General features: G+C 44.8%; 1 protein-coding gene across 1 annotated transcript in view; it reads right to left on the bottom strand.

The window, feature by feature from the left end:
• NAF1 (nuclear assembly factor 1 ribonucleoprotein) overlaps positions 1-25,519 on the bottom strand; it is a 105,646-nt gene that overhangs the window by 60,115 nt on the left and 20,012 nt on the right. The window contains exon 3 of the mRNA XM_040418624.1: positions 18,998-19,124. Within this exon, the coding sequence (XP_040274558.1) occupies positions 18,998-19,124 (127 nt within the window). The remainder of the gene's footprint in view (positions 1-18,997; positions 19,125-25,519) is intronic.

Raw genomic sequence — 25,519 nt, forward strand, 5'->3', positions numbered from 1 at the left:
CCCCCTCATACATATTCAGCCTCCTGCACATTATTCACTCCTCCATAGATCCGTCCCTCTCATACATATTCAGCCTCCTGCACATTATTCACTCCTCCATAGATCCGCCCCCCTCATACATATTCAGCCTCCTGCACATTATTCACTCCTCCATAGATCCGCCCCCCTCATACATATTCAGCCTCCATAAACTCCTCCTTGCTCAGTGCGTGCTTCCTTTTATGTTTACATTCATCATTACAATAACCAATTTATAGTAATCTATCCAAGCAATGATAAAGTTTTTATTACAATCGGGGTGGATAAAAATCATTGAGTTAAAAAAAAAAAAAAAAAAGAATCGAAAAAAAAAAAAATCAGATTTTTTTTAATATAAAATGCTTTTTGGAGGAAAATATATTACCATCCAAAGGTTATTTCATTATGAAATAAAGATTACTTTTTTACTTTTTTAATTATGTAGAATAAGGCTGTATATGTTTAATTTTTTGTTAAATTCCATTAATCCATTCACAATGTCGTGCTCTTCCAGAGGTTTTTGTAAGATTACTGGGCAGTTTCTCTGCCTACAAGATATTATCACAGATGCTTGGTTTAATTTTGGAGTTCTCAAAACTGAATTTATAACATGAAGAGTTGAGAAAAAGATCTTAATCCTAACTTCTACAAACCTATAAATACAGAATTTATATATATTTTCTTTAGCCAAATTAGTTAACATGGATGTTTACGCAAATAACATGCTGTAATGTTATTGTTTCTTTTGAATAAATCCTATTTAAATTGTTATTATTAAGGTAATGATTATTTTTCTCCTTCCTAAGTACAACAGAAAAATTGTCCAAATATGAATCTTTATGTAAAAAAACTATGATTTAAATCAAGCCTTACTGACTAGTGATTTAAATCAGTTTGATTTAAATCAAATCCACCCTGTTTACAATGTCCCCAATTTTGCTCTGCTACACAGATAAGGCTACTTTCACACTTGCGTTTGGTGTGGATCCATCATGGACGGATCTGCATCTATAATGCAACCGTCTGCATCTGCTCAGAATGGATCCGTTTGTATTATCTTTACCTTAGCCAATACAGATGCCTCTCGAACACCATTGAAAGTCAATGGAGGACAGATCCTTTTTATATTGTGCCATATTGTGTCAGTGAAAATGGATCCGTCCCCATTGACTTACATTGTGTGTCAGGACGGATCCGTTTGGCTCAGTTTCGTCAGACGGACACCAAAACGCTGCAAGCAGCCTGCCGAGCAGAATGGTGTCTGATCGTAGGCAAACTGATGCATTCTGAGCGGATCCTTATCTATTCAGAATGCATTAGGGCAAAACTGATCCGTTTTGGACCGCTTGTGTGATCCCCAGAACAGATCTCACAAACGGAAACCAAATCGCTAGTGTGAAAGTAGCCTTTGTTTGTTGCTGTCCGCAAATCGGGGATCAGCACAAAAAAAAAGCCAGTTTTTTTTTCGTAGGATCCGTTTTTTTCACAGATCCCTTTTAATAAATGCCTATCCTTGTCCGCAAATGAGAAAAAAGTCGGATATACACAATTTTTATTTTTTTTCTTACGGAAACCACAGACAATGCAGAACACCTATCATTTTTTTACTGACCCATTGAATTGAATGGGTGGGGACCCTTTCAATTCAATGGGTCAGTAAAAAAATGATGATGGGTGTTCTGCATTGTCCGTGGTTTCCATAAGAAAATAAATAGTGTATATCCGACTTTTTCATCCTATCCGGAAAAAAATAATAATAATCTGAACGGACTCCGGGAAAAACAACTGTCCACATTGGCGGATCTGCAATATACGAGCACCGTTCCGTGTGCATTCCACATCACGTATGCAGACCCATTCACTTCAATGGGTCTGCAAATCCAGAGATGCGGAATGGAGCGGAACAGAAGCGCGGAAGGTATCACTAAAGGAAACACTATGGAGTGCTTCCTGGGGTTCCATTCTGTGCCTCAGCACCACAAAAAGATAGTACTTGCTCTATCTTTTTGCGTAACAGATGGATCGTGGACCCATTCAAGTGCATCACGGTGCATTGTGGACCTAGATTTGCGGTCTACAGCACGAGCACGGGTTGCACCAAGGCCTTATGCGGGCGTTAAATTGCGGTTCCTCAAAATACAAATGCCGTCTGTGTGCAGTCAGAAATTTGTCTAAACAAACGGTCAGTCCATTAGGGATCATGTACACTGCGGCTGCCCAGCCATGGCCGTATTGTCTCCCACATACAGTGGGTCCACAATACACGTCAAGTGGCCGTGTGTAACACGGATCACGGACCCATTCCCTTGAAAGTGTCCGCAATCATGGAGATGTGGTGCAGAAGTACGCAGTGGAACCCCGTGGAAGCACTACGGCGTTTCTAGCCATGCCTCCGCACCGAAAAAAATAATAATTCATGCAATACTGTTATGTGAAACGGAGGTATCACGGACCCATTCAAGTTGAAAGGATCTGGATCCGTCCTGGCGGTCGTACGGACGTTGCCCATGCATTGGTGACCTGAAATTAAGGTCACTAGTGCACGGAACGGCACACCTACGTGTGAATGAGCCCTCATAGGAACACCTTTTTTTCAGCACTGGCCACCAATGAATTTCATACTGGGGAGGATGGGAGGGGGGGCCGCACTGGCCACCAATGAATTTAAAACTGGGGATGGAGGGGGGTCTGGCCGCCTGCTGCCTGGCAGCACCTGATCTCTTACAGGGGGCTATGATACGCACAAATAACCTCTCAGGTGCAGCACCTGAGGGGTTAATTGTGCAGATCACAGCCCCCTGTAAGAGATCAGGTGCTGCCAGGCAGCAGGGGGCCGTTATGTCCACAGTTCTCAGTATATTCTAACTTGAAGCATCCCCATCACTATGGGAACGCCTCTGTTAGAATATACTGTCGGATCTGAGTTTTCACGATCTAACTAAAATCCGATGGTATATTCTAACCGAGGCGTTCCCATGGTGATGGGGACGCTTCAAGTTAAAAAATACCATCGGATTGGAATAAACTCAGATATGATGGTATATTAATATTACCCGAACACCGAACTTTTACAGAAAGGTTCGGGTTTGGGTGCCGACCGCAGCATCTACGGGGTTAAAGACCACAGATCAGTGCCAGCATGGATTTGGGGTGTTGGAGATGAGTGTTAGCGATCGAGGACAATGGGGGCCCATACATGAGGTGGGATTTATTTGATGACCGGCACTGGGGCACATATGAGGGGGGCCTTTTATTTTATAAAGGGAACTGGGGGCACTTACTCGCTTTCAGGCAGCGATCTACACTCTGAGTGGAGATTGCAGCCTGAAACCAGCATTTTCACAGTACCGCGCTCCAATTGGTTGGTCTGCATAGACCAACCAATTGGAGTGAGCGGGGGCAAGGGACCACTCCGATTGGTCCCTTGTCGGCACCCGGTGATGTCACCTGACTGGAGGGGGCGGAGCTTAGCGGGATCTCGGCCAGGCTAGTTACCGCCCCTCCAATACTTTTGCATAATTAGCTAGGCTGGCAGTGACATCACCGGGCTACCTGAGCAGCAGAAGAGGAAGCTTTCCTCCTCTGCAAGGGACCCGATACGTCACTGAGTCAAAGAAAATCTTCACTTCCGGCAGAGAATTTATTGGAGCAAAAGGGGGCATTAAAAGTAAGTTCATCAGGTAGGACATGGGTGTTGATGTGTGTGACACTGCAGTACTATAGGACAAAGGTCCCAAATCCCGGACAACCCCTTTAAATCCCCTCTTTCCCAATTTTACATATAAAATATATAAATAAATTACATCTTACATAGCGCTGAGTCCGAAAAGTCCAAACTGTTAAATTATTAAATATCTCCTATGCGGTGAGCGCCATAACAGAAAAAAATAAATAAAAACCATGCGATTGGCCATTTTTTAGTCACCTTGTCACCCCAAAAAATAGGATAGGACTGTTCTATTATGGGCCGAACGTTTTATAAAAATGCGAAATGCACGCGTCTTTTTTTTTTTTTTGCGTGTGGTATTGAGTATCGCAATACTTTTTATGGTGAAGAAAGAGAATCAAAATTTTGGTATTGAAGCTACCCTACACCGATTTGATCGTCGTAGCGTTGTCACAATACCAAAATTTTTATTCGGTTTCGATTTAGCGACTAAAAATTTAATTCGGCTCCTAAATTTTTCAGTTTAGGAGCCAATGGCTACTAGGTATTTTTTTTAGTCTGGAGCGCTGCATCAGAAAAATCATTATGTAGCTGGCTGACAATAGCGATGTGCTAATGTCAGCAGTACATAAAACTGTATGACATATCTCCCTGCCTGCCGCCGTTCGCGCTAAATAATAACTTTTATAATATGCAAATGAGCCTCTAGGTGCTAGTGGGGCATTGCTGCAGCACCTAGAGGCTGCGTCCTCTCACCGTTTGGCACGCTTTTGTAAAGGTGATTGACATTCTCGGTCTCCTCCGTGCCCCGCAAATCCCGCGCCGTCCATTTTAGTATTAGGCGCAGGCGCAGTGAGTCAAGGATGCTCGCCTGCTGCCGTCCTTCACTTACTTCGCCTAATACAAAAGTAGACGGCGCGGCTTTTTTTTTAAAGCAATTTTAATTTTTTATAGTGTTGACCGGACGGGGTGGATCATGGGATATTTTTATAGAGCAGGTTGTTACGGATGCGGCGATACCCAATATGTGTGTTTCTATTTTATTTTTTCTATTTTTTTACAATTTTATATGTCTCTTGTTATGGGGAAGGGGCTTTTTTTTATGGTTAAAAACACTTAATTATTTTTTATTGTTCCACTATGGGACTTCAACATTTCAGGGTCTGATCCCCGTTTCAATACATCTATATTGTGCTGTATTGAACTGTTAGTGCCTTACACTGTAAGACACTGATAGTTGCCTAGGAGATCCAGTCCTGGATTTCTTGGGCTTCCATAGCTGGCAGTCCCGATGCCTGTGCAAGGCATCGGGAGGGGCCATAGCAACCATCGGGTCCCCGTCACTGCAAGGGGACCCGATGGGGATGTACAAGCTCCCGCAAACCCCCTGTATGCCGCGGCCAGCGTGATCGCCGGCATCGGCATATATCTGAGCCTATTTCTTCTGCATTTCTCAATCGGAGACCCATTGTCACAAAGGCAGATGTTATATAGATTGGGTTCCCGTCCAAACAAGGTCACCTTGGTGTGGTGTAGGGGCATAAATTGTTTCAATCAATATATATTTGCCAAGTCCCTCATGTGTTTATGTAGGGAATATAGCAATCGTTCATAGGTCTCATGCTTGCAGTGTGCTATTGCATTGTGTTTGTCTATACAATTAACTAGTGTACACTGCAGATGTCTTTGAATTGCAGTTACTATTTTTTGCGCTATAGTGTCATTAGGTACTTTCTTATATTTCAATTTTGACCTCAACAGATATGAAGACAAACAGATTACCACTTAACCCCATAAAATTGCGTTTGAAAATGTCCCAGACAGCAATTCCCAGGAGAAAGGACTATAATTAGCTAGAAAAGCATACATCCTAATATGGTTAATTGTCCACTTATTATAAAATGGAGTATGCTGAAACTGTAAATTGTACGCTAGCAACTGAGGTACCAAACAGGTGAACCAGAAAAATAAACAGCGGAGGTCGGTAATCTGTGGCACTCTAGCTGTTGTGAGGCTGCAGATTCCACGATGCGGGGTTCCCTAAGTTCACAATGGCTGCAGAATAATAAGTGCACACCACTTATGCGACATACTCCAAAAATCTATTCACACAACTGGGCTGAGCAGGAACTTACTTTTCTGAAATAAAACAGGACTTTGCTCTTTAATGCAAAAAAAATGCAATTAGAAATAGGGTGCAAGAAGACCGAAGGGAGATAGACACCTGCAGTGGTTCTGTCCCCTGTGCTCCATTGCACTTTTGTCAATTCGATGCACTTTCAATGTTCTGAGTCAGGAGAAATGGCTTATTTTATATCTTAAAGGGATTCGGTCACCTCGTTTTCGGTTATAGAGCTGCGGACATGCACGGCTAGATCACTGCTAGCATGTCCGCAATATACCGCTCCTATAGGTCTGTGTCCTTTTATTTAGTTTCAAAAAGGATTTTAGAGATATGTATATGAGCTTTGTAAGGAGCCCAAGGGGCTGCACTAACCTTCCTGGTGTCCGGCCACACCCCCTGTGAAGGAGCCCAGCACCGCCTGCGTCCTCCGAATCTCCTCCTTTCATCACAGTTAGGGCTCATTCAGACGGCCGTATGCTGTCCGCAAAAATACTGAATGCTATCCGTTTTTTTGCGGATCCGCAAAAAAACGGATCTGCAAAAAAACGGATAGCATTCAGTATTTTTGCGGACCCATAGACTTCAATGGGGCCATGTCCTGATTTTCACGGACAAGTATAGGACATGTTTCATTTTTTTTGCGGATCCGCAAAAAAACGGATAGCATTCAGTATTTTTGCGGACAGCATACGGCCGTCTGAATGAGCCCTTAGATTGCCATAATCGAGATTACAGCAATCTAACTGACGAAAGGAGGTCATTCGGAGGACGCAGGCGGGGCTGGGCTCCTTCACAGTGGGGCATGGCTGAACACCAGGAAGGTTAGTGCAGCCCCTTGGGCTCCTTACAAAGCTCATATACATATCTCTAAAATCCATTTTTTAAACAAAATAAAAAAGGACACAGCCCTATAGGACAGATATATTGCGGACATCTAGCCGCGCATGTCCGCATCTCTATAACCGAAAACGAGGGGACAGAATCCCTTTAACGCCTCACAATTTTCTTCATACAATAAAATACATTATATACTAGGTAAAAGAAAGTAGCAATTGTACACAAAAAAAAAAAAAAAATGTAAGAAAATTGCAGCACTTCCTCTATTCATCATCTCCTATCCCTTGGTCCCATTTTGTCTCATACTACAACTAAAACTGAGAAAGATATGAAGAAATCTTCTGTGTCCCAGGAGCACAGCCACATCCTCCTCGTTCCTCTGCGACAAGTTCTGGAGCAGGAGTCTCCCTGCCGAGTCCAGCCTTCAATACGACAAAAAGATTGTGTGGCAAAGGAGGTGAGGCCTAAATGAAACTTTTTGTAACTTCTGTCTTACAACTGTGAAAACTAGGCAGACTTGGCTGAAAAGGATTGGCCACTTTTAAAGGTTTGTTACTCACTGTGTTAACTTCTAGAGCCCTGGATGATTTTTCATTTTCCCTCCCTGCCTTCCCGGAGCCATAACCTTATTTTTCCGTTAACGCAGCCATATGAGGCCTTGCTTTTTTCGGGACAAGTTGTACTTTCTAATGGCACCACTTAATATTGCACAGCATACTCCAAAGGGCAGCTATCGGGTTGAAAACCGTGATCTAGTGCCTACTCCCCGTGATGACATGGCCGTGGCATGTAAGAGGTTAAACAGCCTGGATCGGTGCTCCTGCCAGTGCAGGCTGTTAGAGCAGGAGTGCGGCTCTCATGGGAGCGCCAAGCCCCCACTCTCCACTGCACGAGTCCCCCGTGCAGAAATAGCAGTATGACTCATGTATACACACATGTGAAGTGTTATCTAAAACAAGCAGTACAAGTTTACAAAAATCACTAAGTAATTGTACTAAAAAACACATGCTATATAAAGATACAAACATACTAAATTAACTCAAAGTGCAACACTTAATATAATTGCTTTAGAATAATCGCCCTCTTCAGCAAACTGATCAAGTGGCAAATGCTCCCTGATCTAGTTTATATAATGTTTTGTGCTATAACCAAGGATTACACGGTGCTCTGCAATTACACAAATGTAATGCTGTAAACAGTTTAAATGGATAATTAAAGGGGTTCTGCAGTTTTTTTAAACTGACGACCTATCCTCAGGATAGATCATCAGCATCTGATCGGCGGGGGTCCGACACCCGGGACCCCTGCCTATCAGCTGTTTGAGAAGGTAGTGGCAGTAGCACCGCGTCCTTCTCACTGTTTACAGCAGGCCCAGTGACGTCACGACTAGTAACAATGGCCTGGGAGGGGCTAAGCTCTGTTCACCTGAATTGAGCTTAGCTCCACCCAGGCCATTGATACTAGTCGTGACGTCACTGGGCCTGCAGTAAACAGCTAGAAGGCCGCGGCGCTACTGCCTTCCCAAACAGCTGATCGGCGGGGGTCCCGGGTGTCAGACCCCCGCCGATCAGAAGCTGATGATCTATCCTCTAGTTAAAAAAACTGCAGAACCCCTTTAAAGGCTACTTTTACACTTGCGGCAGTGTGATCTGGCAAGCAGTTCAGTCGTCGGAACTGCCTGCCGGATCCGCCGATCTGGATGTGACTGAAAGAATTTTAGAGAAGCATCCGGATGCGGATCAGTCTCACAAATGCATTGCAAGAATGGATCCGTCTCTCCGCTTGTCATGCGGACAGACTGATCCATCTTGTATCTCTTTTCACATTTTTACCGGTCTGCGCATGCGCAGATCATAAGGACGGATCCAGCATTCTGGTATTTTGAATCCGGTACTAATACATCCGGATCTGGCACTAATACATTCCTATGGGGAAAAATGCCGGATACGGCATTCAGGCAAGTCTTTAGTTTTTTTTGCCAGAAATAAAAGAATGCTACGGTTTTATCTTTTGCCTGGTCAAAATGACTGAATTGAAGACATCCTGAACAGATTGCTCTCCATTCAGAATGCATGGGGATATGCCTGATCACTTCTTTTCCGGTATAGAGCCCCTGTGATGGAACTTTATGCCGGAAAAGAAAAACGCTGTGAAAGTAGCCTAAGTGATAATGGCTTAAAGGGCTTCTGTCACCCCATTAAACCGTTTTTTTTTTTTTTTCTTTACTAATAATCCCTACACTGCGATCTCAGCATACATAAGCTAATTAATTATTTTCGTTCAGTAGAATTTGCTAAAAATCGATTTTTATAATATGTAAATTACCTGTCTACCAGCAAGTAGGGCGGCTACTTGCTGGTAGCAGCCGCATCCTCCGATCGTAATGACGCCCCCTCCGCTTGTTGATTGACAGGGCCAGCGGACGGGATCTTTCTCTGCTGGCCCTGCATGTTTTCATTCAATATCTGGCGCCTGCACCGCGGCCGTACCCATCTTCAATCTGCGCAGGCGCACTCACTCGGCCGCTCCATCCTCAATGCGCCTGCGCCGGGTGTAGATGTGACGTCATCGGCGCAGGCGCATTGAGGAGCGAGCGGCCGAGTGAGTGGCCGCCTCTCAGTGCGCCTGCGCAGATTGAAGATAGGTACGGCCGCGGCACAGGCGCCAGATTTTGAATGGTAACAGGCAGGGCCAGCAGAGAAAGATCCTGTCCACTGGCCCTGTCAATCAACAAGCAGAGGGGGCGTCATTACCATCGGAGGATGCGGCTGCTACCAGCAAGTAGCCGCCCTACTTGCTGGTAGCAAGGCAATTTACATATTATAAAAATCGATTTTTAGCAAATTCTACTGAACGAAAATAATTAATTAGCTTATGTATGCTGAGATCGCAGTATAGGGATTATTAGAAAAAAAAAAAAAAAAAAAAAAAACGGTTTAATGGGGTGACAGAAACCCTTTAATAATGTTATTTTCATATAACAGACAACAATGTTGTAGAGTTATGATACACACTGATGTTTTGGGCTTTTAACCCCTTCAGGACCCTGGGATTTTTCATTTTTGCGTTTTCATTTTTCACTCCCCGCCTTCCCATAGTCCTAACTTTTTTACTTTTCCATTCACATAGCCTTATGAGGGCTTAATTTTTGCGGGACAGGTTGTACTTTCTAATGGCACCATTTACAGTTGAATATCATGTAGTAGGGAGTGGGAAAAAAATAGTAATTCAAAATGGGGTAGTATTGGGAAAAAATGCAATTCTCATAAAGGTTTTTTTATTTTTTCACACTCTACACTATGCGGTAAAATTGACCTGGCTTATTTTTTGCGGGACGATCTGTTCTTTTCAGTGATACCAATTTGAAGTGTGTGCGACTTTTTGATCACTTATTAAAATATTATTGGGTAGTTGAAGAGACAAAAAATTGCAAATTGGCTGTTATTTTTTTTCCCGCTACGCCATTAATATTATATTTTAATAGTATGGGCATTTTCCCACGCAGCGATGCCCATGATGTTTATTTTTTTTTATTGGTTAAGTATTTTTATTTTAAAGGGGTTGTCCAGGATTGGTGATATTTGCTTAAGTGCACTGTAGTCACCTTAATTGTTCATACATGCCTGCATTATCTTTATTTACCTTTTCTGATGCCCCGTATTCTAATCTCCAAACTCTGAGCCGGAGGTGCTGTTTCTCTACAAGTTCGTGACGTACCAGGCCCCTTTGTGGAGAGCGAAGCCTCTTCTTCCGCTTCGCAAGGAGCCCGGTGACGTCACCGGCACCCACGAACATTATTCACAGCGCAGAGGGCGGGTAGTAGGTGGCAACAGGCTGCGCTAAGTAACGCCCCTCTGGTCCGGGAGGTTTGTAGGAGGTAACATCAGGGATATGTACCTCCCCTCTGGTCCGGTGACATCATAGGGCATTGTGCAGCCTTATCTATGAAGATAGAGAGGAGGGATATGCGGGCAGGAGGTGGAATATAAATGAGGGGGAAGGATGCACGGAGGAGTGGAGACTGATCTGACTGACGGCCCGGAAGCGGCGCTTTCTTGTGGGACCCACAAGGCAGTGCGTCAGGAAGTTACCACAGATATACACAAACATGTCAATATTCAGTGGGGGACCGTGGAAGCACTGGAGAAGTGCTAAAAATACAGGAACACAACAGGGGGACCTTAAATCAGCTAGACATGGTAAAATATGCTTTTAAAAAATCTATTTGATCCTGGACAACCCCTTTAAGCAAAGCGGGGTGATTTTAACTTTTTTTTAAAAAATGTTATACTTGTAAAAACTTTTTTTTACGTCACCTTTCAGGGCTCCAGATGGCGACCAAAATGGTCGCCAATGCGACTTAGAACTGCTAAATGGCGACAAGACTTTGTAGTCTTGTCGCCATTTGCGCCTAGACCCTCCGCTCACTGCTCTGCCTCTAAGATAAAAAAAAAGGCTTTCATCCAGCAGACAGAGACACGCTGCAGACCCGCCCCTCAGATTACCCGGCATAGAGGGTGGGCGTGGCTTGTGCTCCCGCTTCCAGCAGTCTGGCATCTGGCAAGTTTTGAAGTTGAGTCTGTGCTGTGGCGCTGAGCTGCTGGAGACACTTCAACTAGGGCCGCACAGTCCACGGCTGATAACACGAGGCGAGTCACCCGTAGGCAGATTTATTAGTGTGTTTTATAAGACTGGGTCCTTATGGGGTCACAAGGAGAAGGCAGAGATCTGTAAGAACAAGTATAAGCACCGGCTGTGCTGCTTTAACACTCGCTATCCTGGTCTGCATAGCACTGGCGGGGTCGCATAGCATTATATTGATTTATGATGCTATGTAACCATTAGAGGTCTGGAATGTACTGGATAACACTGACCTAATGCAGTCAGTGTTATCCAATACATTCCAGAACTGTAAGGGTTACATAGCATCATAAATCAATATAATGCTCTGCGACCCGGGCAGTGCAGAGCTCCTGCAGACAGACTCCGGTGTGAAACCAGCGCAATCCTATCAATGCACAGACTAGTAACCATTTCTGATCATAAATCATCTAATCTATTCCCCTTATTTCACAAGACCAGTATTCACTTCCACATAGGGAATAGCAATCGGATGTCAACCTTCCCGTCAGTCCGTGATGAAACGGTGGGACTGCCCCGGCCTAGGGGTTCGCTCAGCAGTCCCAAGGCACGCCAATTGACAAGGAGAGATTGCCGCCTATACTGCGCATGTTCTAGAAAAGGAAGGCGATGTCCGTGCACGGCTCCTTACTGACACGGGGGTGATGGGCAGAGAGCCCTTAACGGCTCCTTTCTGTGCCAAAGACATGTAGTAGAGTTAAAAAGAGGGAAAATGGCACTGAAGCAGCCTATAACGGGTTAAGCACAGGCTAGTTCAGCTGCCAGAGGAGGTCCCCTAGCTTTCCTACATCTCTGCTTGCTGGCAATGAATGGAAACCTTTAAGATTGACAGACTGAATGTCTATGTCCAGCCACAGTTACACAGTGAGCAGCACTAGAATATGGGCAATCTTTCCTCAAGAAACAACAGCAAACAAGAGGTTTTCATTCACTGACCGGCAAGCAGAGGGGTTGAGAATAAAGAGTAAAGCTCGTGTAGTATTATATTTTTAGCTGTTATATTTTTTCTTAATGTAAAAAAAAATAAAAAAAAGCTGCCCTCCCCCCACCCCCACTGTCATGCTGGTCCCGTCAACACGTGATGCCTGCTGATGTGGTCACTGGTTGCAGTGGCGACTCAAGTGATTGGCCTTTTAAGGAGTGCAGTGGGGATAGTTTTTTTGAACCCATTCTGTGTCACATATAGAATAATACTGATTTGAAACCCCTTAAAGAAAAATATAAAAATTACTCCTTAAAGGGTTTGGATACACTAATTTCTGGACCTCAGACTGGCAGGACCTTTGTTGGTGATCATACTTGCCTGATGCCCAGTGCAGGGTCCCGGCTCATTTGCTCCCCAGCCTTTGTTGCTTGTCTTGAGTCCCTTCATGAAAACCTCCTATTTGACGGTGTTACAGCCAATGACTGACCACTGCTTCCCATGCATTATGTTAAATGGTCATGTGATGCAAGGGGAGCAGATCTCCACCGTGGCCAGAGATTGTCTTGATGCCACTGCAGCCAAACGTTTTCATGGAGAAGCCCAAGACAAGTTGCGGAGGCCGGGAAGCGAATGAGCCGGGACCCAGCGCCTAGGGATTATCAACGCGAATCTGGCTAGTCTGACAGGTCATGGAAATGAGTGTACAACTCCTTAAACTGCGTGGGCTGTAGCTTAGAAAACCCCATGCTCCTAAGCATCCCAGCTATAGTATGTATTTTAAATTTGGCGACTAAAAATTTCATTTGGCTCCTAAATTTTTCAGGTTAGGAGCCAATGGCTCCTTGATATTTTTTTTAGTCTGGAGCCCTGCCTTTGGTGACAATAACTGGCAATCATTCGATTGCCCATAGTATTTAGTGATGGCAAAAATAGCCATCATTGAAAACTTCAATTGCAGTATTTCAATACAAGGCTGCCACCTAGTGGCCTGTATTGATATTTACATCTAAAATCGACTCAGAAGCCGGCTTGGGGCTTCGGTCAATTAGATCGTAGTAACAGGTCCCCCGATCTCAGCCGGGGATCGCTGTTACCGGACCGGAAGCGCGCGACTTCCGGTTTGCGCAGATGCCGTGGTCACATTTGACCACGGCATCTGAAAGGTAAGATGTATGCGATCAGCCTTATGGCTGATCGCATACATGTGCCGCGGGCCTCTGCTATTTAAAATAGCAGAGACCCCACGGTCAAGGCGCCCGCTGCACCCGCGAGCGGGCGCCATGTTTAGGGACCGTAGCTGTACGTCATGGGTCCTTAAGGGGTTAATCCTGATTAGGGATGAGCTAACCCCGTGAAGTATGGGTTCAGCCAAACTTCAGGTCAAAGTTCGGGTTCGGGACCCGAACCCCATTAAAGTCAATGGGGACCCTAACGGAAAATAATGGCATTAAGATAGAATGCTAAATAAAATGGCCATTAAGGGGTTAAAAATAATAAATTAAAAAAAAAAAAAAAAAAAAAAAAAAAAAAGAGCTTACCTCAACCAATTGATCGCGCTGCCGGTATCCTCTTTATTCAGGACCTGCAAAAGAACATGCGATAACGTCAAAGCGGTCAACACAAGGTGAGCGCGGTGATGTCATCGCAGGTCCTTAAGAAAGAAGAGGATACCGGCTGTGCAATCGAGTGGATGAGGTGAGGTTTTTTTTTTGTTGTTTTTTTTTTAACCCCTCAATTGCCATTTTAGTTAGCATTCTCTCTTAAGAATGCTATTATTTTCTGTTATAACCATGTTATAATGGAAAATAATAAAATCACCCGAACTTCAGTGAAAAAGTCCGGGTCCCCGAACTCGCTCAACCCTAATCCTGACTTTTTATATTCACTTTCAAATCACTGCAGCAACTAGAGAAAACTTCAACAAGGAGATCTTGAGTTGCAATCTCTCCTTAGTGATTACGGAGCCATCTCTAAATTTTAAAATAAACGCCTCTAAATCAGAAGCCCTAGGCTTCAATACAGACGCAAAAGAACTAAACCTCTTAGAGTCACACTACCCATACCACTGGCCAAAATCGCACATTACGTATTTAGGACTTAAACTTAGCCCTATCTGGAGTGAATTGTACTCCCTTAACTATGCTCCTATCCCACAGATGTTCAAAAGAACACTAGAATCCTGGTCTCTCCCTTTTTTTTTTTATCATGGATGGGACGGAAAAATCTCATAAAAGCAATACTACTCCCCAAACGGTTATATCCATTTCAAACTCTCCCAATCCCATTCCCAGCTCAATTCTTCACAAATATCAGGATATTAATAAGCAACTATCTTTGGCGAGACGGCGGACCAGGACAATGTCATAAACTCCTGGTTCAGCACAAACGGAGGGGTGGTATGTCTTTGCCAGACTGGAAACAATATTATGAGGCAGTCCACTTGTCCAGAGTAATATACTGGCTACGTAAAGATACCAACAAACTATGGATTCCACTTGAGGAACACTTAGCGAAATACCCACTGAATTCTCTCCTTTGGCAAAAAGACCAAATAAATCGTAAATCTCCTGCCTACCTTACACAAAACGCCATCACTCAAACCACGCTGAAGATTTGGCGCACATATGCAGAAAATATTAGCCCCAACCTCTCTCCTCTAATGTCGATAGCTGATATACCAGAACTATACCAGAGATTACCATCAATATCCAAGATATGAAATCTATTTTACTATACTTTTTTTTGAGCACTGATACATTGGATGACCCCTTGACATATTCCCCCTTCCACTTTCTACAAAAGGCACACATACGCTCGTTAGTATTGCCTTACTTATCTCAAAGTATTGCTCCTAGGGATCTCACAGCTTTTGAAAAATTGATAGCTTCAAAGAACATCCCTAAACATCTACTCAAATGTCTACGGAATTTTACAAATGGTTAAATCACCTGTAGACAGGAGATATGTTTCGGAATGGGGTAAAGACTTTGGGACTAGTTGGACTCCACTAGAGGTTAAACAAATATATAATAAAGCTCACGGTATATCCCGATGCACCCGTCTCTAAGAAAATTCATTTAAAGCGAACCTTTCACCTCATTTTCACTTTATAAACTAGCAACAGTACCTTATAGATTACCTTGAGTGTGTTGTTATCCATGTTAGTGCCGCTTTCCTGGGCTCTTTATACTTCAAAAAATCGTCTTATAAACTTCACATTCGGTGCTCCAACAGTCATGCAACCAGTCAAGGGGGTAGCCCTTCCATCTCCTCTGGCCGTACCGCCCCTGCCCTAACCCCTCCTCCATGCTCCTTAACTGACAGCCGGCTCAGTCGCCGGGACGGCGCTTCCGAAACCTGCGCATGCGCCGTCCTCCTGATTCACCGCGCGATCCCGTCTTTCTTGCTGACAAAAGCGCGATCATGTAAGAGAATCGCGCATGCGCCTTACGCGATGCCGACCTGTCTGCTCTCCCTCCCGTGCGCGCGGCGAATCAGGAGGACGGCGCATGCGCAGGTTTCGGAAGCGCCGTCCCGGCGACTGAGCCGGCTGTCAGTTAAGGAGCATGGAGGAGGGGTTAGGGCAGGGGCGGTACGGCCAGAGGAGATGGAAGGGCTACCCCCTTGACTGGTTGCATGACTGTTGGAGCACAGAATGTGAAGTTTATAAGACGATTTTTTGAAGTATAAAGAGCCCAGGAAAGTGGCACTAACATGGATAACAACACACTCAAGATAATCTACAAGGTACTGTTGCTAGTTTATAAAGTGAAAATGAGGTGAAAGGTTTGCTTTAAACTAACTTCCAGATGGTACTGCACTCCAATGAGGCTTAAATAGAAGAATTGTCTCAGCTCTAATATATGTTGGAAGTGCCACCAGCCGCAAGGTTCTTATTTTCACATGTGGTGGTCCTGTCCTGTGCCAACACCCTTTTGGTCAGAAGTGATAAAGTTAACCAAGAGAATATGCTCTTTAGACAAAGATCCCTCCCCTATCGCTATTTTACTAAACATTAGATTAGAAGACATACCGCACACAAACGGATATTATTCCAGCATTAAACGGCAGCTGCGAAATCTGCAATCCCGTTGCGATGGAATCAGCAGTGTCCTCCTAGTATATCTCAATGGCTAGAAAAGGTCAACTATATATTCCTCATAGAGGAATTCTCGGCTTGGGAGTTACGTTCACACACAAAGTTCCAATCTATATGGAAAGATTGGGTTACTTTCCGCTCTACCTCATATGCCCTCCAGCAATTAGCTGAGGAACATCAAGATACAACAGACTATCACTAGATATCCGTTTACTTTGAGCCCCCTCCCAAGCTACCCTTATCCCACCTTTTCATCTACAAGATCTTCTTTACCTTTAACATTTTAGTACAGCATGCCTATTATATATATTGTCAATATGCTTCGATACATGGTGTCTTTGTTACTCATGCCAATTGTATTTTCTAGCAACAATGTACCACTTGTTCAAATTTCTGCTTTCTTTAAAAGAAAAAAAAATCTATAAAAAGAGAATTCAAAAGAAAAGAAGAGATCTCTGTCTAGAGTGCAGCCTACAAGAATGAAGGAAAAATATAAGGTTTAGCTGCCAGGACCTTTAGCCTTAACCTTAAAACATTAAATAGAGGACTTTTCACTAGAATAAAACATCTAAACTAACTATACAGACATGGAGAGCGGCGCCCAGGGATCCCCCTGCACTTACTGTTATACCTGGGCGCCGCTCCGTTCTCCGGTATCTTCATAGTTAGGCTCCTCCCAGGGGAACCTGCCGGGGTCTCATTCTCCCATGCTGTAGCGCTGGCCAATCACAGCGTTCAGCTCATAGCCTGAGAGGCTTTTTTTTCTCTCAGGCTATGAGCTGAGCGCTGCGATTGGCCAGCGCTACAGCATGGGAGAAGGAGACCCCGGCAGGTTCCCCTGGGTGGAGCCTAACTATGAAGATACCGGAGGCTATAACCGAAGAACGGAGCGGCGCCCAGGGATAACAGTAAGTGCAGGGGGATCCCTGGGCGCCGCTCTCCATGTCTGTATAGTTAGTTTAGATGTTTTATTCTAGTGAAAGGTCCTCTAAGTAAATTTCAAACCCGTATTGGAGGCTCCATTAAGGGCTTCTGTCACACTATGCTGCGCTCTTATGTCCATTAAAAAGCTGGTTTACATCATAGAAACATGAGACCTCAGTCGATGGGGTCTGTCTAACGTCCTTATTGATCTGCTGCTTAGGCAGGGGACTGGCCCTCCTTAACATCTGCCGTACATGTACGGTGAATGTGGGGTCTTTAAAGATGGTGCCCACTTTGGGGCGGAGCAAGCACCATAGTCGCCAGGTGCCTGCTGCTTCGTACAGCAGACACACGCAGCTAATGCAGACCGTGCACCTTTAACCCCTCAGATGCCATGGTTAATTGTGACCACTGCGTCAGAACCACCTATCATGGGCATCGCTTAAAATATAAAAATAATAATTCCATATGGTGGGATGGCGGAACGAAAAAAAAAAAAAACAACAACGGTAGATTCACAATTTTCTCATCACTTTACCTCCCAAAAAGTTATACAGATCCCAAAATTGTATTAGCAAAAACTACAGATCGTCCCGCAAAAAAGGAGTCCTCTGACATCTCCGTAGACATAACTATAAAAAAAAAAGCTATGGGGTCAGATTACGGCAATGACAGGAATTTTTTATTTTCTTTTTCTCAAGTTTATTTAAATTAAATACGCAAGAAAAACCATACAAGTGTGGTATCGCTGTAATCGTACTGACCCAGAGAATGAAGAGCATAGGGCAATTGTACTGCATCGTGAGCCGTAAAAACCAAGTACAACATATCTCGCAAAAAGCAAGCCCTTATACAGCTATGTGAATGGAAAAATAAAGTCATAGATCCAGGAAGGCAGGGAGCCAAAAATGAAAACTCAAACAGAAAAACACTGCGTTAAGAAAGGGTTAAAGATACCAGCTGCACATGGAGACTTAGGGACAATGCTCCATGCTAAAATAATAAGTAAAGAGGTACCGCCCTCCATACATAGCTGGTCTCTTTAGGAGAGCGAGTACTAAGCTGCATCAAAGGCATCGCACTCAGCCAGCCAGAACCCTACTCCATACTGATGAGGGGCAAACACCCCCAAACAGCTGTCTGCAGAGGGATATTTGGCTTTTCTAATTTCCCTTGTAATGTCCCAAGGTTTGTTAAAAAGGCAAGACTGACTCACAGGGAGCTACTTCCAAAAGGTGGCGCTAGTGAGATGGTTTCCTGGCATATTTTTCTGCTGCTATAATCAGGGGCGAACTGGAAGCTTAAAGTGGACCTGGAAAAAAAAAAAAAAAAATACTAAAAGGGGCCCCATTTTGTAGGCAGGTCCAAATTAACAGAAGGTGGGGCAACACAAGTAGGCGGGGTCAACAATACCATGGAGCAAAATACCACCCCAGCAGTACCAAATACCACAGTATAGCACAATACACTGCACCATATTCTGTCCTCGGCATCCAGTTGTCTATGGAGGGGAGGTGCGCGCCACAGCAGTTGAGTTCAGTAGGGCATGTTCAGACGCTGGCCGGCTACAGTAGCTGATTCTCACTGCATTAATTACTTTGGAGAGCTCATTATGTACCCGGTCAGCGGCATAGAGGAGGACCTGGATGGGAATCGGCCCACCGGGAAATGTCCATGTAGGGTCTATGGCCAATCTGTCCCTGGGTATAATGCAGAAGAGGAATAAGGCCGATAAGAACAGTTTTATTGTAATTTACTCACATCCACAAGTAGCTCATCTTTAGTCTTCAAAGGAACGTCATTGTTTTCTAGTGGTTCATCATCAAGTTGGAGCAATGAAGACAGAGAAGATGATGATGTAGAAGAGGAGGATGATGAATCCGAGTCACTGCAAGACAAATGTTTGTGTTTAATTTGCCTCGTTTTCTAGTGTACGTATGCATGTCACATGGAGACATTTGTACCCATGACACTGGCTGACCTGTTACATGTGAACTTGGCAGCTGAAGGCATCTGTGATGGTCCCATGTTCATAAGATGCGAAAAATGATGTTTTAATATATGCAAATGAGCTTCTTGGAGCTAAGGGGAGTTGCCCATACTGAGTCCTAGAGGCTCCGCTCTCTCTGCAACTTCCGCGCCCTTTGCACTTTGACAGGGCCACGAGGTGAAAACGTCATCACTTCCTAGTCCTATCGAAATGTAGAGGGTACGGCAGCTGCAGAAAGAGCAGAGCCTCCAAGAGTAACGACAACGCCCCTGTTGCCCCTAGAGGCTCATTTGCATATATTTAAACAATTTTTATCAGCATTGCGGCCACACATGAATATGGACCAACACAGATGCCTTCAGCTGCCAAGCGCACAACGCAAGAGGTCAGCCATAGGACAGATGTACTTTAAATGTGGAACTAACAGGTGTCTCTTTGAAGTGGGACTTTTAAAAAAAAGGTATTTTTGGAATCAATGGCTTTTTTTGCCCTTTAATCTTAGGGTACTTTCACACTTGCGTTGTTTGATTACGGCAGGCAGTTCCGTTGCCTGAACTACCAGGGAAACGCATGTCATTTTTTCTGACTGATCAGGCATTTTTCAGACTGATCAGGATCCTGATCAGTCTAAAAAATGCCTGGTCAGAAAAATGCATTGCAATACCGGATCCGTTTTTCCGGTGTCATAAGGCAAAACTGATCCGGTATTTTTTTTCTTCTCATTTTTAAAGGTCTGCGCATGCGCAGACCGGAAGGACGGATCCGGCATTCCGGTATTTTGAATGCCGGATCCGGCATTAATACATTGCTATGGAAAAAAATGCCTGGTCCGGCATTCAGGCAAGTCTTCAATTTTTTTCGCCGGAGATAAAACCGTAGCATGCTACGGTTTTCTCTTTTGCCTGATCAGTCAAAATGACTGAACTGAAGACATCCTGATGCATCCTGAATGGATTACTCTCCATTCAGAATGCATGGGGATATGCCTGATCAGTTCTTTTCCAGCATTGAGCCTCTGTGACGGAACTCTATGCCGGAAAAGAATAACGCTAGTGTGAAAGTACCCTAAGCATACTCCGAGTCTGGTGTTTTTCCCCCTCATCACCTGGAGTTTCTCTTCCACAGATGTTTTTTTGTTTTTACCAAAATGTGTTTGTTGTTTCAAATAAATTTATACTTTGGCACAAACTTCCCTGTAATAAAAAAAAAAAAAAAAAAAAAAAACTAGGCATGCAAAAAAGGCAGTTAAAACCACCAGGTGCTAGAACATACCCTACAGGCAAAATGCTTTAAAAAGCTGTTAAGCCAGGACCAAAATGGTGTGAAGGAGCCCTTAATGCAGTGAAAATGGCTGCGCAATACCAGACGCTGTGCATAGCAGAGACCACTGCTCTTTCTTATGGAGCCTTGAAGGGGTCCCTTTCGTTTTCATCAATGGTAGGGGTTTCTGCAGTCAAGGCTAAACTGATAAACCCAGCGCCGTTCACTTCTGTATTCGGCGCAGGCGCAGTGAGTGAATGATGCACTCCTGGTGCCGGATTCCTCACTGCGCCGACTACGTCACAGTGAGGAAGCCGGCATCAGGAGAGCGGCCTTCACTCACTGCGCCGAATGCAGAAGTGAACGGCGCAGGATTTCGGCAGCGATGCGGCGGACCGTGCCATCAATCAAGAGGAGCGGGGCGGGCAGAACAGAGGACCTGGGCGGGATAATGCGTGAGTGGACTGAGCCTCTAGGTGCTGATTTTACGCCCCCATAGCACCTAGAGGCTCATTAGCATATTATAAAAGAGCTTTTTTTTTTTACCAAAACGGCTGCAGGGAGAAACGTAAAAAAGATACGGTTATGTAGTGCTGACATTAGCGCATCACTAATGTCAGTCAGCTACATAACGGTATTTCTGGTGGTAGAAACCCTTTAATACGGTCCGATTGGGCAATTATTGGATACAAATTAGCATTCCCAATAATTGCTTGATCGGCATCAGAAATTAAGGCCCCATTTACATGCAGCAATCACCTCTGCATGGGAACATGTTCCCAAAGAAAACCGTTGTTCCAGGGAATTCCTAGATAACCCGAACCTTCATGTCTTTGGGGGCACTTTGCCCCCACAATTTGTTATTAAAGAGTTCCCAACATAATACGCCGACTTTGAAATATGACTGCTAGACTGGATTTATGTTCCCAACTTATTTTTACAATGTGATAATGACTAAGCAGTTTACAACCTTGGACGCCTACACCTAAAAGTCTAGTATTTAGTAACGATATGTTTGATCCTGCGCTGATCCCATGTTCAGGTTCATAGTTTCTTCCAGCTGGGGCATGGACATCACCATGTGGACTGCTACATGGATAAGTCATCAGTATCAAAATCCCAGAAAAGCCCTTTAAAAAGGTTCCAACTTTTTTTTTTTCTTCATCTCCACATTCCAGAACGATAAGGCTATAGTTTTTTACTATGGATTGAATGTGGAAGAAAAAAAAAACTTGCAGTCTCTCCCACCATTCAATCCTAGGATACAATGTAATACTCTTTGATATAGCGATTCTCATAGGCATTTTTTCAGATACTGCTAGATGCAGGATGTAATAGCGGCCAGGACACGGCAAGGCACTGGCTCCCACAACAACTGCTCGGCAAGCAACAGTTGCACTCACGGGGTGCCGATCTGAGGACAGACAGAGTTCTCTCTGCCTAACCTTCCAGATGCTGCAGCCGGTATTGACCTTACTAGTGAGGATCCGATCACATAAAATTAATGGCCTTCGTTTTACACAATCACTCCTGATGTATACATCTGATGGAGGCTATACATTCACATAGATCAACCATTAATTTGTGTGTGGGTATGTAAAAAAAAAAAAAAAAAAAAAAAAAAAAAAATTATTATATATATATATATATATATATATATATATATATATATATATATATATATACACATATATATATATATATACATATATATATATATACACATATATACACACACACACACACACACACATATATACATATACTAATAAAGGGAACACAAACACAATGTAACTCCAAGTCCATCACACTTCTGTGAAATCAAACTGTCCACTTAGGAAGCAACACTGAGTGACAATCAATTTCACATGCTGTTGTGCAAATGGGATAGACAACAGGTGGAAATTATAGGCAATTAGCAAGACACCCCCAATAAAGGAGTGGTTCTGCAGGTGGTGACCACAGACCACTTCTCAGTTCCTATGCTTCCTGGCTGATGTTTTGGTCACTTTTGAATGCTGGCGGTGCTTTCACTCTAGTGGTAGCATGAGACGGAGTCTACAACCCACACAAGTGGCTCAGGTAGTGCAGCTTATCCAGGATGGCACATCAATGCGAGCTGTGGCAAGAAGGTTTGCTGTGTCTGTCAGCGTAGTGTCCAGAGCATGGAGGCACTACCAGGAGACAGGCCAGTACATCAGGAGACGTGGAGGAGGCCGTAGGAGGGCAACAACCCAGCAGCAGGACCGCTACCTCCGCCTTTGTGCAAGGAGGAACAGGAGGAGCACTGCCAGAGCCCTGATAAAATGACCTCCAGCAGGCCACAAATGTGCATGTGTCTGCTCAAACGGTCAGAAACAGACTCCATGAGAGTGATATGAGGGCCCGACGTCCACAGGTGGGGGTTGTGCTTACAGCCCAACACCGTGCAGGACGTTTGGCATTTGCCAGAGAACACCAAGATTGGCAAATTCGCCACTGGCGCCCTGTGCTCTTCACAGATGAAAGCAGGTTCACACTGAGCACATGTGACAGACGTGACAAGAGTCTTGAGACACCATGGAGAATGTTCTGCTGCCTGCAACATCCTCCAGCCTGACCGGTTTGGCATTGGGTCAGTAATGGTGTGGGGTGGCATTTCTTTGGAGGGCCGCACAGCCCTCCATGTGCTCACCAGAGGTAGCCTGACTGCCATTAGGTACAGAGATGAAATCCTCAGACCCCTTGTGAGACCATATGCTGGTGCGGTTGGCCCTGGGTTCCTCCTAAGAGACAATGCTAGACCTCATGTGGCTGGAGTGTGTCAGCAGTTCCTGCAAGACTAAGGCATTGATGCTATGGACTGGTCCGCCCGTTCCCCAGACCTGAATCCAATTGAGCACATCTGGGACATCATGTCTCGCTCTATCCACCAACATCACGTTGCACCACAGACTGTCCAGGAGTTGGCAGATGCTTTAGTCCAGGTCTGGGAGGAGATCCCTCAGGAGACTGTCCGCCACCTCATCAGGAGCATGCACAGGCGTTGTAGGGAGGTCATACAGGCACGTGGAGGCCACACACACTACTGAGCCTCATTTTGACTTGTTTTAAGGACATTACAAAGTTGGATCAGCCTGTAGTGTGTTTTTCCCACTTTAATTTTGAGTGTGACTCCAAATCCAGACCTCCATGGGTTGAAAAATTTGATTTCCATTTTTTTATTTTTGTGTGATTTTGTTGTCAGCACATTCAACTATGTAAAAAACTAAGTATTTCAGAAGAATATTTAATTAACTCAGATCTAGGATGTGTTATTTTTGTGTTCCCTTTATTTCTTTGAGCAGTGATATATATAAAATCCGGTTTCCTGGCAGTCTCTATGACATCACAAACTGAGTGCCTTCCTCTGATAGGACAGGAAAAAGCACACAGAGGTTAAAAACCCCACCCCCACCCCTCATCGCCAGTGTATTATAACAGGACTAGGACAAGGGGTAGAACATAACTAGTCAATTTAGTCTATTGACAAAGAAAACAAGGGCGGGACAAAAGTGTGCTGTCATGGAGACTTCCAGGAAACCGGATTACCGGCGAGTGTAATACTCATTTCCCCAGTCGTCACCATGACAGCACAAACTGAGAACTAACAGTAACTTTGGGGGGGAAGGGGGACGACTACAGCACCTAGGACCTTACGTCCAAAGGCCAAGTCCTCGACGGCAAAAACGTCCACCCTATAATGCTTGGTGAAGGTGTGGGCCCTCTTCCAGGTGGCCGCCCTGCAGATCTGTTCTAATGAAGCAGAGGCTCTCTCAGCCCAGGAAGTGGAGACCGATCTAACCGAGTGGGCTCTAAAGGATGGAGGCGCCTCCTTACCGGAAGCTTTATAGGCCTCGGAGATGGTGCATCTAATCCAGCGGGATATAGAGCTCTTGGCTGCCTCCTTACCCTTATTTGGACCTGCAAACTGGATAAATATATTTGTCGATACGCCACTCCTTTGTGGCGTGTAAATAATGAAGAACTGAACGCCTAACGTCTAAAATTGTGGAATCTAGATTCCTGCTCATCTTTAGGGTTAGGAAAAAAAAGACGGGATAACTATATCTTGTGATCTGTGGAAGGAGGAGACCACCTTGGGAAGAAAACAGGGGTCTAACTTGAAAACAAGCTTGTCCTCCAGCACCCTGAGGAAAGGTTTCTGTATGGACTGGGCCTGGAACTCGAAAAACCCTCCTTGCGGAGGATATGGCCACTAGGAAGATGGTTTTCAGAGTGAGACACTTAATGGATAGGGAGAGAAGGGGCTCAAACGGTACATCCGACAGCCCTGACAGGACGGTGTTAAGGCTCCACGGTGCGACCATGTTCCTGACTCAGGGATTTAGTCGATCCGCCGCTTTCAGGAATCTTGCTACCCAGTGGACTTCATAAAGGCTGGCATTATAGAGGGCCCCCCCAAGGCCGACACCTGGACTCGCAGTGTGTTGGGAGCAAGGCCCAAATTCAACCCATCCTGGAGGAATTCCAGGATAAGAGGGATATTAGGGGTGGACTGGTTGAACCTGACTCCGCCCCAGGAGGCGTACTTCCTCCAAACCTTGAGATACGCTTTGGAGGTGTTGGACTTCCTACTGAGTAAGAGGGTCTTAACTACTCTTTCAGAGAGCCCTAACCCTAACAAGAGGGATTGCTAAGAATCCAGACGGACAGCTTGAGGAGGTTGGTATTGGGGGGCGGGATGGGACCCTGGGTTAGAAGGCCCTCCTCCGGCAGGAATTGGATGGGATCTTCCGGGCTGAGGGACCTGAGGAGCCCGAACCAGCTTCTCCTGGGCCAGAATGGGACCACCTGAATCAGTCTGCACCTTTCGGACTGAAACTTTTGGAGCACTCTTGGGATTACTGGTATCGGGGGGAAAGGCGTAGACTAGGCCCGACATCCAGCTCTGGGTAAAAGCTTCTATTGCCACACATGGGTCTCTTCGGTTGAGGGAGAAGAAATCCTGAACCTTGTGGTTCTTCACTGAGGCGAACAGGTCTAGGATGGGA

The sequence above is a fragment of the Bufo bufo genome, chromosome 2 (assembly GCF_905171765.1).
Source record: "Bufo bufo chromosome 2, aBufBuf1.1, whole genome shotgun sequence".
Taxonomy (NCBI): Eukaryota; Metazoa; Chordata; class Amphibia; order Anura; family Bufonidae; genus Bufo; species Bufo bufo.